At 33.3% G+C, this 18,116-nt stretch overlaps 1 protein-coding gene and 1 pseudogene across 1 annotated transcript; both read left to right on the top strand.

Annotated features, from left to right (window-relative positions):
- Nucleotides 1-6,411: 6,411 nt before the first annotated feature.
- Nucleotides 6,412-10,202, top strand: LOC110032569 (annotated as a pseudogene).
- A 1,768-nt stretch (nt 10,203-11,970) lies between these two features.
- On the top strand, nt 11,971-14,730 carry LOC110032567 (DNA damage-repair/toleration protein DRT100-like). Its single transcript, XM_020736235.1, has 2 exons — nt 11,971-12,063; nt 13,790-14,730. The coding sequence occupies exons 1-2, from the start codon at nt 12,054-12,056 to the stop codon at nt 14,728-14,730; spliced, it is 951 nt and encodes a 316-aa protein (XP_020591894.1). The 5' UTR covers nt 11,971-12,053.
- The last annotated feature ends 3,386 nt before the right edge of the window (nt 14,731-18,116 follow it).

Raw genomic sequence — 18,116 nt, 5'->3', positions numbered from 1 at the left:
CATCTTCTTTGCAATCGGATCCCAAAACTTGTATCCTTTCACACCTTTCTTGTAGCCCAGAAAGATGCACTTCTTGGATTTTGCATCAAGTTTTGATCTTTCCTCTTCAGGTACATGCAAATAAGCAGAACATGCACATAAGCAGGACAACCAAAAATTCGTACATGATCGAACTTAACTGAATTACCTATTTATACCTCTTCTGCGATCTTGCCACCCAACGATACTCGAGGTGATCTATTGATGAGATAGTATGTCATATTCAAAGTCTCTGCCCAAATACTCTTATGAAGCTTTGCATTCAGTCTCAAACAACTTTCCCTCTTAGTTAAGGACATGTTCATCTTTTTTGTCAAACTATTCTGTTGTGGTGTCGTGCGCACTGAAAAATGTCTCTGAATCTCATGTTCCTTACAGAAAATCTCTGAAACTGCAAATTTGTGTACTTTGTGTCATTATCAGACCTCAAATACTTGATCTTTCTGCCAGTTTGGTTCTCCACCTCAGCTTTCCACGGCTTGATTATAGAGAAGACTTCAGATTTCTGCTTCAAGAAATACACCCAAACTTTCCTGGAGAAATATCAATAAATGTAACGAAATACTGAGATCCTCCCAATGACAATTCCCTAGTAGGGCCCCATACATCAGAATGCACATAGTCATGAATTTTTTCAGTTTTGTGCTTTCCAGTTATAAAACTGACTCTAGTTTGTTTTCCAAGATACAGAACTTACAAAGATCAAGCTTATAGCTTTTAACCCCATGCAACAGATTTCTTCAATGCAATTCTGTCATCCCACTTTCACTGAGATGACCCAGACGCATAAGTGCCAAGACGTATATGCAATAGCTTTGTGCTGTCATTATCTGACTCAACAGAATGAACTCCAACTACAACTGTATCCCTAACAGTCTGTAGATATTACCTGCAGTCAACTTTCCTTTCATCACCGTCAGTGCACCCTTAACAATTCTGATGGTTTCCCTATCTTCATCAGCCTTAGGAATAAAACTATTTCTGTGTGGAGTGCCCAAGAAAATCAAATTCTTCTTCAGATCTGGAATATGTCTGATATCACATAACGTTCTAACAGTGCCATCATACATCTGAATTCTGACTTTTCTATAATTCTGACTTCTCCAATACCAACTATATTGCAGCATCTATCATCACCCAAATAGACTGAGCCAGAATTAGTTAACATGTATGAAGTAAACCACTCTCAATTAGGTGTTATGTGATAAGAACACCCTGAATCGAGAATCCATGCATCTGTGAACTGAGTTGATGAAACTGACAGCATATCGCCATCACTGCAATCTGAATTTTCATTCTGCACCATATTTACAGACTTTGATGAAGTATCACCTTTCTGCCCAGTCAGCTTCTTCAGCATTGGACAATCTCTCTTCATATGACCTGACTTCTTGCACTTGTAGCAATGAATTTCCTTTTTGTCTCAAGACTTGGATCTGGAATTTTGCCTTCCATAACTCTCCTTCTCTTTCTTCCTTCCACGATTCTGCTTAGTCTTCACATATAAACTGTCACCGTGAGAGCTTTCCCCTGCATTCTGCTTCCACTGGTTGTGAGTCAACAATGCTGCAGTAATCTCATCCACTTTGATAGTTTCTTTTCCATATGTCAGAGTAGTCACCAGGTGTTCATAGGAAGAGGGCAATGAACATAACAAAATCATCGCTCGATCTTCATCCCCAATACTCACATCAAGCTGTGACAGGTCTGTGATTATTTGATTGAATCCATTGACATGTTGCGCCAGACCAGACCTTTCTTGCATCTTCAATCCATACAACTTTTGCTTTAGATACAACTTGTTCGTTAGAGATTTTGTCATAAACTGAGTTTCTAATTTCTTCCAAATCTCCTCTAGAGATTTCAGATTCATCCCGTGATACATAACCTCCTCTGCCAGACATAGGCGTATCACCGCTGCCGCTCACTGTTGCAATTCTTCCCGATCTTCATACTCCATGACATCTGGTTTTGCTTCCCGCAAAGCTTTCAAGATTCCCTGTTGCGCCAACAAATCTTTCAACCTGGTTTGTCATAATTCTAAGTTACCAATTCCGTCGAACTTCACCACCTCAAATTTCGCACCAGAAAATATCATCTGAAAATTAAACCTGCAACGAAACCTTTTTGCAAAAAATTCCTATGCAAATCCTTGTTTAGAATTTTTTTTTAAGGAAAAAAAATTCTTACCTTAATTAAGGAATTTTGCTTAATTAATTTTTTTTAATTAAGTTTTCCTTAATTAAATACTTTTATTCAATTAATTTAAAAACTTTTCAGTTGGAGACAAAAGCTCCAATTACGCCTCCCTATAGTAGCAAGAGAATATTCTTCTATGGGAAATAATTCCTTTCCAATTTCTCTTCCAGCTTCCAAAGCAAATCGGGAATTGCTTTTCCTTTCAGCAAAGGTAATTCATAAATGGCCTTCAGTGATCACCAAAGTAAATCACGAAATCAGAAATCTCATCCAGCGATCATCAAAGGAAATCGCCTTCAGAAGGAAATCGGAAATCGCATCCAGCGAAGGAAACGGGAAATCACGCCTCCACTTCGCTTCGCTTTCTTCACCGCTCAAAGAAAGAAATCCCGCAGCGCCAAACTTTGCCTCTCGCGCTGCCTCGGTGATTCGCTACTGTCGCAGCCCTTCGTCACCGAACCAGGCTGCTATCCGCCGAATTCGCCTGGAGCTTTGTGTGAAGCCGATCGAAAGATTCGATCGCGCCTTGTCTTCCTTCGAACTCACCTGTCGCGCTCGCGTGAAACCTCCTCCTTCGCCACCGAAAGGAGTTCTCGCAAGTTCACGAACGATCGTTCCCGCGAGCTATCCCTCGCGTGAAGATTCTCCTTTCCTGTGATAGATTTCCCCTCCGCCGAAAATTCTTCTTCCTCCTGTGACGATCTCCTCCGCCCTCAGAACCTGTCTCTGATACCACTTGTTGAGAAAATTAGGGCGAAGAAAAACTAGAATCGACACAAATCCAGAAGAACACAAATATTTAACGAGGTTCGACAAAGATGTCTACGTCCTCGGGAGCAGAGCGGCGAGTTCCTTTCAATATTCAGGAAACATATTACATAATAGAGGGATACTTTCTGAGGTTACTAACATGTCTATTTATAACCCCAGGAGTAATCCTTAGACACAATATGTAATTACAACATTGCCCATGTACCATACGGCAGGGCTTTGCCCCCACACCCCAACCCACGTAACTTCTCAATTTGAACAGATTCTCCGCCTCGATCCAACGTCTGTCCCTATATGGTATATGAGCCATACCATAACAAGTTCGTTATCAGTCCACATCAAAGCTTTGCCTTCATTATCAACTGAAGCCTAAGTCAAGTCAAGCTTAGCAATTAACAGTCTCTTCTCTTTAATTTATTTATTGCATCATGATCTAGAATATAAGCTTTTTAATTGAAATATCACCATAAACATTTTTATTTATTCATACATCACCTAATTTATTTTGTAACGAACAAAAATCATAACATTAATCCTTTTGATCATCATCCCACTTAGTGGGATGAAAGTTTTGTAGTAATTGTTGTTATTGTTGCATATATTTAGCTTACGTATTTATTAGTGAAGCCTAATGATCAATTGAGACTCAAAATTAAGTTTATGAATAGGTCTTTCCGTCATTATTAGAAAAGTTCTTTGCGTCATGATCAATGCATTAAGTTAGTCTAATTTAGGGTGCAACAAAGTCAAATCGACTCATGAATCAGCTCGAGTTAACTCATAATTCAACTAATATTTTTTAAGAAAATATTAATAAAAAATACATTAAGATATACATTAAAAATAAATATTTGTATCGACCATAGGAAATGCCACACCTTCGTTACCAATGCCGTAAGTCAGTTAATGCCGTAAGTCACTCAACTATGATGGCTGTGACTTGTGTTATTTAACACATAAGATATCTAATCAATAATTACAAGGGAAATTAACATATGTACCACACAATTCTTATGAATTTATATATCTAACACTCACAATTTGATATTTACATTTAAAACACTTTGGTGCTATGTATTTATGCATACAAATATGCATTCGATCATTTTTAAGAAGTCAGTAAGAATGATATTTTTAATGTAATTTTAAATATTAAAGTTTAGGTGTTAGATATGTAAATAAATAAGAATTTAAATAAGAATTGTGTGGTATGTATGTAAATGTCCGAATGTAAATGCCCCTTTTTTTAAATATTGCTCATAGAGACTTATTTTAAATGAATTGAAATTAAGACTAAATTATTTAGTACTTTAGGAGTCATAAAGCTTTTTTATACTCCTCATACAAATATTTTATCTCATTAATAATTTTAAAGTCCGATATTTAATTAAATTATGTAATAATAATGCAAGGCAGTGGGGGCATTGATTGAATTTAAATATTACTTAAATTATGTAATAATAATTAATTAATTTAATGTAATTAGTTTGCTATAAATAGGATAGAGCAAGAGAGACATAATTATGCTAACTCTGATGGAAAGAGTTCAATTTTCTCAACTACTACTAATCTTTACTCTATCTTTCTATTGCTTGAGAGCGGAAATCAAAGGTGGCTTAGCTACTCGCAAAGTGAGCCAACGTTGCAGTGCTGAGGAAAGAGATGCCCTCCATGATTTTAAGCAAAGTCTATCTGATCCTCACCTCGTTCTCTCGAGTTGGGTTATAAAAGAGGATTGTTGCACGTGGAAGGGAGTGAGTTGTAGTAATAAAACCAATCATGTCATCAAACTTGATTTAAACAGGTTATCTGTTTTTTCAGACATTAAGAATAGTTTTTAATATGCCACATCGTTACATCTGTCTTTTATGTGCTTACGACACTTGCAATATTTGTGCTTGAGTCAAATTATATTCCATCGGACGATGATCCCTCATTCTATTGGTTCCCTCACTAAATTAAACCATCTTGATCTTTCCTTTTCAAGGTTCATTGGAGAAATTCCACCTCATATTGGAAATTTGACAAAACTTAAACTTCTTGATCTTCGTTGTAATTCTCTAGTTGCTTATAACCTCCTATGGATGTCCTGCCTCTTCTCTTTACAATTTCTTGATATGTCATATGTGAATCTAACATTCGCTATGAGTTGGTTAGATGAGATTAGTGTGCTTCCAGCTCTCTCCACTTTGTATTTGTCATCATGCAGCCTGCAAACACTTCCGAATTCACTTCCATATTCTAATTTTTCATCAACCATTGAAACATTTGATCTTTCTAATAACCATTTCAATGGAAGTTTGCCAAAATGGTTAGGACAATTTAAAAGATTAAAAGTGTTATACCTCTATATGAACTTTTTTACTGGACCAATCTCATTTGCTTCTTCAAGCTTATTATGCGATCTCTATGATTTGGGCCTTAGCTATAATTATTTTACAAAATTAAGTGATGATGGATCTTCTTTAAAATGCAAAGAATATAAAATGACAATCCTGGATATCACCAATAACCAACTGAGCGGAAGCATACCTAAATGGGTTGAAAATATGAAAAATTTAATATTCCTTTATCTTGGAAATAACCAGTTTGATGGAATTATTCCGCAGAGCCTTGGTCAGCTAACTAACTTAGCTATTTTGGATCTTAGTTCCAATAATTTGCATGATAGTCTCTCTGAAACTCATTTTGCAAATTTATCACAATTGACACACCTATATCTTTCAGATAATCAGTTGAATTTTAACAAGATTAGTCCTAATCGGACTCCACCATTTCAAATTTCTTTTCTTTACCTACGTTCTTGTCTTGTTGGTCCTCAATTCCCACTATGGCTTCAAAATCAAAAGCTCCTTTTTCAAATTAGACCTTTCTGATTGTGGTATTTATGATATCATTCCGAGTTGGTTTTGGAATATATCATCTCAAATAAATTACTTGAACATGTCCCAAAATGCAATTAGAGGTGAACTTCCAGTGTCATTGAATATTGCATCTCAAGCAACTATAGACTTAAGCTCAAATCAATTGGATGGGCATCTTCCTCAACCAATGAATTTTGTATGTTATGTATTATTTTCAAACAATAAGTTGTCAAGCGGGATTGAGTTGTATCTAAATGGGAACATGAGTTGCTTGGAAGTACTTGACCTTTCTCAAAATCATCTCTCAAGTGAAATCCCTATTTCTATATGTCAAATGCCTTTAATAATTCTTCTCGACTTATCACATAACAAACTTTCAGGAGAAATTCCAAAATGCAATGGTAGTGTTTCAAACTATAAGATGTTAAAGCTTATCAGCATGTCATATAACAACTTAAGGGGTTCAATTCCACAATTGATTGGGAACCTTCCAATGTTATTATCATTGCACCTCAACAATAATTTTTTTCAAGGGGAGATGTCATTTTTCAAAAATTACAGCAAGCTTATTACCCTTGACTTGGGAGAAAATTACTTTACAGGAAGCATACCTTCATGGATTGGGGAAAAATTATTGTCCGTAAAGATCTTATGCTTCCACTCAAATAAATTTCATGGATCAATTCCCTTGGAGCTATTCAAACTAAAAAATCTACAATTCTTGGATCTTGCAAAAAATTTTCTTTCAGGGTCAATCCCAAAATCTTTTACTTTTCTCAATTCAATGGTCATACAAGATAAGAGACTTGAACCTCTAATTCCTAATGATGGTGTTACATTTCTAATTGAGGGGATCGACATTATGTTTTCCATAAGTCTTACCAGCTATCCAAGTATACTTATACCTGATTCAATAATGATCGACGTAAAAGGAATAGTTCGTGAATTCAAAGGCATACTCTCTCTTGTGAACATTATAGATCTTTTTTGTAATAATCTCACCGGTGAAGTTCCTATTGAATTAACGAGCCTTGTTGGATTGATCAGCTTGAATTTATCGAGAAACCAATTCACATGACAGATACCAAAGAAAATTGGTTTTATGCAAAGCTTAGAAAGTTTGGATCTCTCAATGAATCATTTCTCGGGAGATATTCCAGAGAGCATTGTGATGCTTAATGCATTGAGTTATCTCAACTTATCCTACAATCAATTGTCTGGTACAATCCCGACGGGGACCCAACTTGACACTTTTCAAGAATCAAGTTAGTACGGAAATCCAAAACTCTGTGGAAAAACACTACATAAGACTTGCGAAGGTGATGAACATAAATTACATGAGGAAGGAGGCAATTCTAAGGATGATGATGATTTTGGTTTGTTCCTTGGTATGAGACTTGGTTTTGCTGTTGGACTATGGAGTGTATTGGGGACCTTATTGCTCAAGAGGTCTTGGGCGACCACTTATTTCCAATTCCTTGATAAAGTGATAGATAATATTTATGTATTTGTCAACGTAAAAGTGAATCAGTGGTTCAATCATCAAATAACATAATTAACTGATGATCATTTTTGTATTTGAGTTATTTCAAAAAGTGTTTTTAGTGATCCCAATGTATATAATGTTGTGTTTTACTAATATTTCAATTAAAGTTCTCTGTCCTTCTAGTCTGCATTTCACTTGGAATCATTGAGTTGCTTGAGACTATGTTGCTGATAATAGCAGATTAAAGTATCATCAAATCAATTTTTTTCTGAGTTATAATATCAGTTAAAGTATAAATTAAAGTTAGCCTGATTTTTTATGAGTAATGATATGTCATGGATCAATTATTTCTAAACTCATATTTATGTTTCATAATAGTTGGATGTTTAGGATGTTATATAAAAAGGGTGATAAAGTAGAGTATTCTATTAAGTCAAAAAAACTTGTTTGATATCAAGAAATACTAAACATTATGATAATTAAAGTCTCATGAATCTTTTTATATGATATAAAAGATTTGAGTGGTATAAATATAAATAAAGTAATGTTTAGGTGTAAGATGTGTAACTACATAGAAAATGTATGTAAATGCCATTTTTTCACAAAATTAAAATTCTCTTTTCTTATATTTATGCCATCGCATAATGAAAGAATATGGGATTTTCAATTGTTGTATTCCTATTATTGTTTTTTGGAAGATTTACATTTATACCACTCAATTCCTATGCCTTCATATATCTAACACTTAAACTTCACTTTTAACATACATAGAACCTTATTTTTGGCGTAAAGTAAGTAAATAATAATATTCCGTTAGATTTAACGTTAATGTAAACTATACGTGAAGATTTAATAGATTAAGGTGATAATAAGCAACATTATAGGCTACACACAAGAATAAACAAAAATTAAATCTATTTAATTATTTTAATACTTAATTCAAATAAATAGCAATCTTCACTTTGATTCGAGTATTAGACAAGCAATGCCGCTCTTTCTCTTAGAACATCCTTAACTAGGAGGTCTACCTACCCTAACCAAAGTCGGAAGATACTCGATATTAGTTAAATAGACAAGCAAAGCCCCTCTTTTTCCAAATATAATTACATTCTGACAAATATAATTAGCAGTTCTCAATGTTCCTTATTATAACTAGCTCAAGAATATGTATGCTCTGACCCAAACCTTTTATCTCAAATTTACTAAAAATTAAAATTTTTAAATTTATTATTTCTTCACAATTCTTCACCGTCGTCGTCACTAGCTATTAGCATATCATCAACATATAAAACAAATATAAAATTTCTAGTACCATTATTGTAAAGCCTCCTATAACATATATATAGATTTTCTACAAGGTCAAATTTTGTTTCCTGATCAAATCTTGTTGGGGAATTAGGGTAAAGAGGATTCAATAATCGACACAAATCAAGAAGAAACGCAGAGATTTAACGAGGTTCGACAAAAATGCTTACGTCCTCGGGAGCAAAGCGGCGGTTTTTTCTTCAATTCAGAAAAAGAGTACAAGATCCTCTATAAATTATCTTGTTTGCTCGTCTATAATTTTACCAATTTACTCAGTTGAATTTTATGTGCAAATTGCATGAAGAATTCTCTTTAAGCACTTCATAAAGTCTGACGTTCGATTTCAACATAGTTTTAATATATATAAAAATATAGCTTTTAATTTCCTTTTTATAAATAATTTATTTAGTCTTCTGATAAACGCTGCTTATAAAAAGCAAAATAAGAGCTTCGAAAAGAACAAAAATATAGCTATATATTTATGCATACAAATATGCATTCTAACATTTTTAGGAAGTCAGTAAGAATGAAATTTTTAATGTAATGTTAAATTTTAAAGTTTAGATGTTAGATATGTAAATAAATAAGAGTTGTGTGGTATGTATGTAAATGTCTTTTTTTTTACCTATTCCTGATAAACTTATTTAATTGAATTGAAATTAAGATTATATTATTTAGTACTTTAGGGCCATGAAGCATAATTATACTCTTCTATTATATATTAAAGTAGCTCAACAAAAGTTATCATATCAATCATTATGTTTTCTTATAATTTTCTACTAAAATATAAGGTTTGCGGGCGTGGTCATACCGGTCGACGAGCTTGGATGCCTATTAAGATTTGGGTGTGGTCACGCCCATATTATGATGTAATTATGTTATAGCCTCTGTTTGCCCGGCATGACCAAACTTTTTTTGGGTGTGGTTACGCCGAACCCTCTACGTATAGTCGAGCAAAGCAATTTCAACATGAAATTTGTCTATCGAGGCCTTGGACTTAAGGTCCGAACACGTAGCGGGGTACTCTAATTGAGAGTCTGCACCAAGGGAATGTTCATATCAGCGTGATATATTCCTGTGTCACAGAAACGAACATCAACCTTGAGGATACTGGAAGCAATGCCGGCTTGGCAACACTCAACTTGAAGCCCGGCAATGATAGTGTATGACTCAACTATATTGTCATGTCACTCGATAAGACTTTCCCGTGTATGTTGCATCAAAAATGGATGTCAATAGTCCTATATTTTATAATTCAGGTGTTCGATTTTTCGATTTCTGTGAATATTATCATCCTTCCCGGTGTAGATTTATTTGCTTCATTAATGATCGGTATAAAAGGAGTAGTTCGTGAAGTCAAAGACATACTCCCTGGTGTGAACATTATAGCTTTTTCCAGTAATAATCTCAATTGTCTTGTAGAATTCTGGGTGGCAACCCAACATGATACCTTTAATGAATCAAGTTACTATGGAAATCCCGACTGTGGGGAATATCACTTCATAAGACCTGTGAAAGTGATGAACAAAAGGCTATGATTAAATAAATACTTCAAATCTTAGTCAGGAAGGATACAAAATATTAATGCAGACCACACAATTACTATGTATTTGCATAAATAGCATTTAAATAATACAATTTTCATGTATACCGCTCAAATGTTTAACTTCATATGAAAAGTATCACTCTCACTATCTTATTAAATGTTAACTAAACATTTTTGTTGTATAAATTTATGAAACCAAAAATGTTATAAATATTATTATAAGAAATTGGGCGTCAAAATTATAAAAATTTTTCAAGAAAATTTATGACTTACGTAAGAATTTATTATTGTTGCTTTCATTTATAAATTAATTAATTATATATTTAGCTTGCGTATTGTATTAGTAAATCCTAATGATCGATTGGGACTCAATTAATGCAGTAAGTCAGTCAACGAGAAAAGTCGGTCAACTATGATGGCTACGGCGCATGTCTGGTTCACGAAAAATTATTCTCGTCCGCACGCAGCTTGCGTGCGGACGCCGATCTGGACCGTAAATCACATGATTTACGGTCCTGATGTATTTCGGTAGGCCCCACCTAAAATTTTTTATTATTTTTTTTAAAAAACGGAAATAATCCTGACCGTAGATCACCGTGATCGACGGCCAGGATCGAACACCGCATGCAGAGATGCATGCGGTGTCCGCACGCAATAATCTCTCCTCGTTCACACACATTATATCAAATCAATAATTTCAAGGGAAATTTACTAAAGTACCACACAATTCTTATAAATTTATATATCTAACATTTACAATTTGATATTTACATTTAAAACACTTTTGGTGCTATATAATTATGCAAAAAACAAATATGCATTTCATCAGTTTTAAAATCTTAGTAGGAATGATATTTTTAATGTGATGTTAAATATTAAAATTTAGGTGTTAGATATGAAAGCACGTGAGAATTGTGCGGTATACATGTAAATGCCCCTTTTTTAATATATTGTTGATAAAGACTTATTTTAATTGAATTGAAATTAAGATTAAAAATTCATCTAATCAAGCATTTTGTTCTCTTTTGGCTCAAGATCTACCTCAAGTAATGTTCGTTGATTGACCTTAAAATGAGGTCAATAATAAATAATGTACAACTGAAGCTAGATTAAACTGAAAAAAGGAAGATTTACATGCATACCACCCAATTTCAAAGTTTTTACATATCTTAACACCTAAACTTCAATTCTTACATATCTTACCCAAGAATGAAAAGCTGTATTCCACCATTTAAAAGTTAAAATGATGATATTTTTTTATGTAATATGAAACTTTTGGACGGTTTAAATGTAAAAAAGCAAAATATATGTGGTAGATTTGTAAATAGATAGAAATTTGGTGGAATGTATGTAAATGACCCCAAAAAGAAAACAAAAATCAACATTTAACGTCTGGCTGAACTTTAATCATACATATATTTATATTGAAAGATTAGTTGACAATTCTTGCGACATTTAACGTCAAAGTCCACAGCTTTGTCGAAAAGTCTTACAAATTAAACTAAATGAACTTCTTACTAATTAATTATGTAGAAAAAGACTATACGAAAAGTATAGGGGAGAATTTTGAAGAAATCTTTCAACCAATGTGCTATAAATAGGGATAGAGCGAGGGAGCCAGAATTATGCCAACTATCATGGCAAGATTTGAGTTTTCTCTGGTGCTAATCCTTACTCTATGTTTTTATTGCTTCAGAGCGGAAAGCGAAGGTGGCTTAGCTATTCGCAAGGTGAACCAACGTTGCAGTGCTGAGGAAAGAGATGCCCTTCTTGATTTTAAGCAAAGTCTATCTGATCCTCAACTCTTTCTCTCGGCTTGGGATATAGACGAGGATTGTTGCACATGGAAGGGAGTGAGTTGTAGTAATAAAACAAATCATGTCATCAAACTTGATTTTTCTGCTTTTTATGGCATTGAGAGTAGCTCTGTATATGCTGCATCATTACATTCATCTTTGTTTCGCTTACGACACTTGCAATATTTGTGCTTGGGAATCATTTTCTTCAATCAAGCGAGGATCCCAAATTCTATTGGTTTCCTCACTAAATTGAGCTATCTTGATCTCTCCACTTCGGGGCATCTTGATCTCTCCAGCTCGGGGCTCGTCGGAGAAATTCCACCTCATATTGGAAACTTGACAAAACTTAGATACCTTGATCTTAGTGAAAATTTTCTAGTTGCTTATAACCTCTTATGGATGACCCACCTCTTCTCTTTACAATTCCTTGAAATGTCGGCTGTGAATCTAACATTCGCTACGAATTGGTTACATGAGATTAGTGTGCTTCCAGCTCTCTCCAATTTGTATTTGGAATCATGCAACTTACAAGTACTTCCGAATTTACTTCCATATTCTAATTTTTCATCAACTATTGAAACATTTGCTCTTGAAGAAAACCATCTCAATGGAAGTTTGCCAAACTGGTTAGGACAATGCAAAAGATTAAACGCATTATACCTCGAATCAAACTTTCTTACTGGAACTATCTCATTTGCCTCTTCAAGTTTATTATGTAATCTAAATTTTTTGTACCTTAGCTATAATAATTTTACAAAATTAAGTGATGGTGGAACTGCTTTAAAATGCAAAGAATATAAATTGACAATAATGGATATCTCTAATAACCAACTGAGCGGAAGCATACCTGAATGGGTTGGAGATATGCTAAATTTAACACACCTTAATTTTGGAAATAATATGTTTGATGGACCAATTCCACGGAGTCTTGGACAACTAACTAACCTAGTTCATTTAGATCTTTGTTCCAATAATTTGCATGGTAGTCTCTCTGAATTTCATTTTGCAAATCTATCACAATTAAAATACCAAGATCTTTCGGATAATCAATTGAATTTTAACATGATTAGTCCTAATTGGACTCCACCATTTAAAATTACTTATCTTTACATAGGTTCTTGTCTAGTTGGTCCTCAATTCCCACTATGGCTTCAAAATCAAAATCTGCTTGTCAATTTAGACCTCTCCAATTGTGGTATTTCTGATGTCATTCCGAGTTGGTTTTGGAATTTATCATCTCAAATAATTTACTTGAACATGTCTCAAAATGCAATAAGAGGTGAACTTCCAATGTCATTAAATATTGCATTAGGGGCAGCTATCGACTTAAGATCAAATCAATTGAAAGGACGCCTTCCTCGGCCAAGGAATTATGTACGTTCTGTATCATTTTCTAATAATAAGTTCTCAAGCGGAATTGAGTTATATTTAAATGGGAACATGAGTTTGTTGGTGGTGCTTGACCTTTCTCAAAATCATCTCTCAAGTGAAATCCCTAATTCTATATGTCAAATGCCTTCAATAATTTTTCTCGACTTATCACATAACAATCTTTCTGGAGAAATTCCAAATTGCAATCATAATTTTTCAAGCTACAAGAAGCTAAAGTTTGTCAGCATTTCATACAACAACTTAAGGGGTTCTATTCCACAATGGATAGGGAATCTACCAATGTTATTTTCATTGCACCTCAACAACAATGTTTTTGAAGGGAATATGCCATTTTTCAAAAATTGCAGCAAGCTTATTACTCTTGACTTGGGAGAAAATTATCTTGCAGGAAGCATACCTTTGTGGATTGGAGAAAAATTATTGTCCCTGAAGATCTTACGCTTACACTCAAATAAATTCCGTGGATCAATTCCCTGGGAGCTATCCAAACTAAAAGATCTACAAATCTTGGATCTTTCAAAAAATTTTCTTTCTGGGCCAATCCCAAAATCTTTTAAATTTCTTAATTCAATGACCGTACAAAATAAGCGGCTTGAATCTCTATATCCTCATGATGGTCTTATATTTCCAAATGAGGGGCTTGATCCGTCGATTTCCATAAATCTTGTCTACATTCCAGGCATACTTTTACCTGATTCAATAATGATTGGTATTAAAGGAATTGTTCGTGAATTCAAAGGCATACTTTCTCTTGTTAATATTATAGATCTTTCTTGTAATAATCTCACTGGTGGTGTTCCTATTGAATTAATGAGCCTTGTTGGATTGATGAGCTTAAATTTATCGAGAAACCAATTCACGGGACATATACCAAACAAAATTGGTGTTATGCAAAGCTTAGAAAGTTTGGATCTCTCATGGAACCATTTCTCAGGAGATATTCCAGAGAGCATTGTGTTGCTCACTGCATTGAGTTTTCTCAACTTATCTTACAATCAATTGTCTGGTAGAATCCCGTCGGGGACCCAACTTGACACATTTTCTGAATCAAGTTACTACAAAAATCCAAAACTCTGTGGAAAACCACTACATACGACATGTGAAGCCGCTGAACATAAAATACGTGATGAAGAAGGCAATTCTCTTAATGATGATGATTTTGGTTTGTTCCTCGGTATGGGGCTTGGTTTTGTTGTTGGACTATGGAGTGTATTGGGGACCTTATTGCTCAAGAGGTCTTGGGCAACCACTTACTTCCAATTCCTTGATAAAGTGATAAATAATATTTATGTATTTGTCAACGTGAAAGTGAATCAGTGGTTTAATTAATAAATAAATAGATAATGAAAGTGAATCAGTGGTTTAATTAATAAATAAATAATTAATTAAATGATCATCTTTTATGTATTTGAGTTATTTCATAACTGTTTGTTTGTAATCCCAATGTATATAATATTGTGGTGTACTAATATTTCAATTGAAGTTCTCTATCTTTTTAGCCTGCATTTCTCTTTGAATCCTTGAGTTGCATGAGGCTATGTTAGTGATAACAGCAGATTAAAGTATTATCAATTTAAAATTATTCTCAATAATAATATTAGTTAAAGTTATGCTATGTCTTCAATCAATTATTCTCAGGAATCTTTTTATATGCTATAAAATATTTGGGTGGTATGAATGTAAAAGGCAAAGTTTACGTGTTAGATGTACAAGTACATAGAAATTTTGTGGTATGCATGTAAATCCCCACATAAATGATGCAAAATATAATATTATATTGATGAAATGTCATCCAATCGTTGCATGTGCAGTGCGAGCAACTGATATGAGGATCCTAAGTCATTAATTCCTGTCCTATTTAGAGGCAACGATTAATTAAATACTTAGAAGTCTAAGCCATGTGGTACTACTTACGTGCATGAATGATAATCACACAAAATTATTTATTTTTTTTTCTTATGTTTATGCCATTGCATAATTAAATACTTACTAGTTTTTTCTTATGTTTATGCCATTTTCAATTGATAATCTCCGACCACGTCATTTCTTGCCATTAGTGTCGTTGCCTACCACCATCAATCAAAACATTACTTTTTAACATGTCACCATTAAAATTAATGAAAATTACATTGATTTTTTTCTTCTCATGCTGATTAAACTGCTAATAATATTTGATTGATCATTAAACTCAGTATTATTTTGATAAAACAGCTTTGTACGTTCGATTATAATATGAGCATGCAAAGTACGTAAGATACTTGATTGATTAAAAGAAGATTAGTGAGACATCACCATCGCTGCCGGAGCCATGGCGACTGCCATACCATTCGCCCGGGCCGGGCTGCCAGTCCCCCCGCCGGCGAAAAAGTCGACGAATGGTTTAAAGGATTAGATGAAGAGGTGGATGGAAAGGTGGTGAGAAGAACAAGTGAGCTGAGAATGCAGACGAAAGACAATAAGGATGGAATATGATAAGAATCTATGTTGTCAGACTATAAATAAATAAATAAACAGTTTGGAGTGTGACAGAAGGTAAATTTTGCGTTATTTATAGAAAGGGGAGAAGAACATGAAGCAATCTTTTTTTCTTTTATTTTTTTCATAATTTTTTTTTATTTAATGCCTTGCAATTTGAATTAAGATTAATGGAGCATCGTCTATGAGTTATTCTGAGTAATTCAAAAACAGCCAACGAGAAGGCCAGATAAAAGGCCGGATTTTAAGAGAAGATCGGTTATGAAAAATCATGCTTAGCCATTGTACCAAATAAAGCTTAAATGAAGCTATGCTTGCTAGATGAGTGAATACATCTGTCAAGTCTACTCCTGAAATTTGACTGAATCCCTTTTGCAACAAGTCTAGTGACATGTCGGGCATTTTCAACTTTGGCAAACCTTTCTACTTCTTAAACACCCATTTGTAGCGAACAACTTCCTTGCCTTGAGGTAATTTTAAAAACCCCACAAGTTTTATCAATCTGAAGCTCCACTTATCTGCTAGGCATTTTCTTCTGATCATCATCTTTAAATATTGAAGAAGATGTTGTATGTAACATACAAACTCATCAAATACATTGTCTCTACTAATGATCACTTTTTTAGTTTCTCGACACCATAACATAACATTTAATTCCAATTTTATAACTAAGAAATACACATTTTATCGATATAGGCTCTAATTTACGATTATTAATATGACAATATGGAGGGAAATTTAAAATTCTTAAATTAAAATAATCTGTGGGTTTACCTGACCAAATCTCTTGTGGATTTTTCTTATCAATAACAATAGAATGAGAGCGATACACCTAGTAACAAGTTGTAGAATCAATAATTAACCCTTCTCCATGTTCCTTATCATAACTATCCCAATAATATATAAGGTATGACCCAAATCCTTTATCTCAAATTTACTATCAATTAAAATTTTTAAATTTATTGTCACTTCACAGTTGTCACTAGCTATTAACATATCATCAACATATAAAACTAATATATAACATTGCTCTAGAAGAACCTTTTATAATAAACACAAATATCATAAACAATCCTCTCGTAAGAATTAAGAATTGTGAATAAATAAAATTTCTTGTATCATTATTTTGAAAATTTCTGTAACATATATAAAGATTTTTGTACGAGTACAAACTTTGTTTCTTGATCAAATATATCCCTCTAGCTAGCTTATGTAGATAACCTCCTCAAATTCTCCATGTAGGATAGCTATTTTTTAATCCATTTGTTCGAGCTCTAGATCAACAGATAAAATAACTCTGATCAAAGTCCGCTTTAGAATAGATGAGAAAATCTCATTGAAATATACTTCTTCCTTCCAAGTGATTCCCTTTGTCACTAATTGAGCCTTACATATGTCTTCCTCAATAGCTTATATACTCACTTATATATTCATTTGCAGCCCACTATCTATTTATTTTATTGTTTTCAACAAGTTCCCAAGTAAAATTATTCTTCAATCTGTTATATTTTTATTTATGACTCACATTTATTTTAATAACTTATGAGATTTATTTTTGCTAACTTAAGTTATTAATTTTCATAACTCATAACTTATGTCATAAATTATGACAACTTATGATATTTATTTTGATAACTTAAGTCATTAATTTTCTTAACTCATAACTTATGTCATAAATTATGACAACTTATGATATTTATTTTGATAACTTAAGTCATTAATTTTCTTAACTCATAACTTATGTCATAAATTATGACAACTTATGATATTTATTTTGATAACTTAAGTTATTTATTTTCTTAACTCATAACTTATGTCATAATTTATGATAACTTAAGATATTTATTTTTGTAACTCTATAACCCCTAAAATAAATAAATGTTACTAACTTATGTCATTGATTTTATTAATAAAAATCAATTAATTTATTAATTATCATAAATCCTATTGGTTAGTAACCCCCTTGATGGATGGTGGATAAATAGAGCATGAATTTGAGAATGGGTCCTCTCTCTACCCAACACACCTCGTACATTTCTCTCCATCAGAAAGTACAGAAAGTTTTAAGGAATTAGAGAGAGAAACTCCATCTCTTCAAGATCAAATTTGTTCATCATGAATACAGGTATGCGTCGCTTTATTTTTACATATGTAAAAATCATGAATTTAAAAGATCTTGGCTATTATGTACTTTTCTTTTGAAATTTGTGTATAAAGTTGAAACATGAATTTTCTAACAT

Source organism: Phalaenopsis equestris, unplaced genomic scaffold (assembly GCF_001263595.1).
Source record: "Phalaenopsis equestris unplaced genomic scaffold, ASM126359v1 Scaffold000973, whole genome shotgun sequence".
NCBI lineage: Eukaryota > Viridiplantae > Streptophyta > Magnoliopsida > Asparagales > Orchidaceae > Phalaenopsis > Phalaenopsis equestris.
This window is presented reverse-complemented; position numbering and strand designations above follow the sequence as displayed.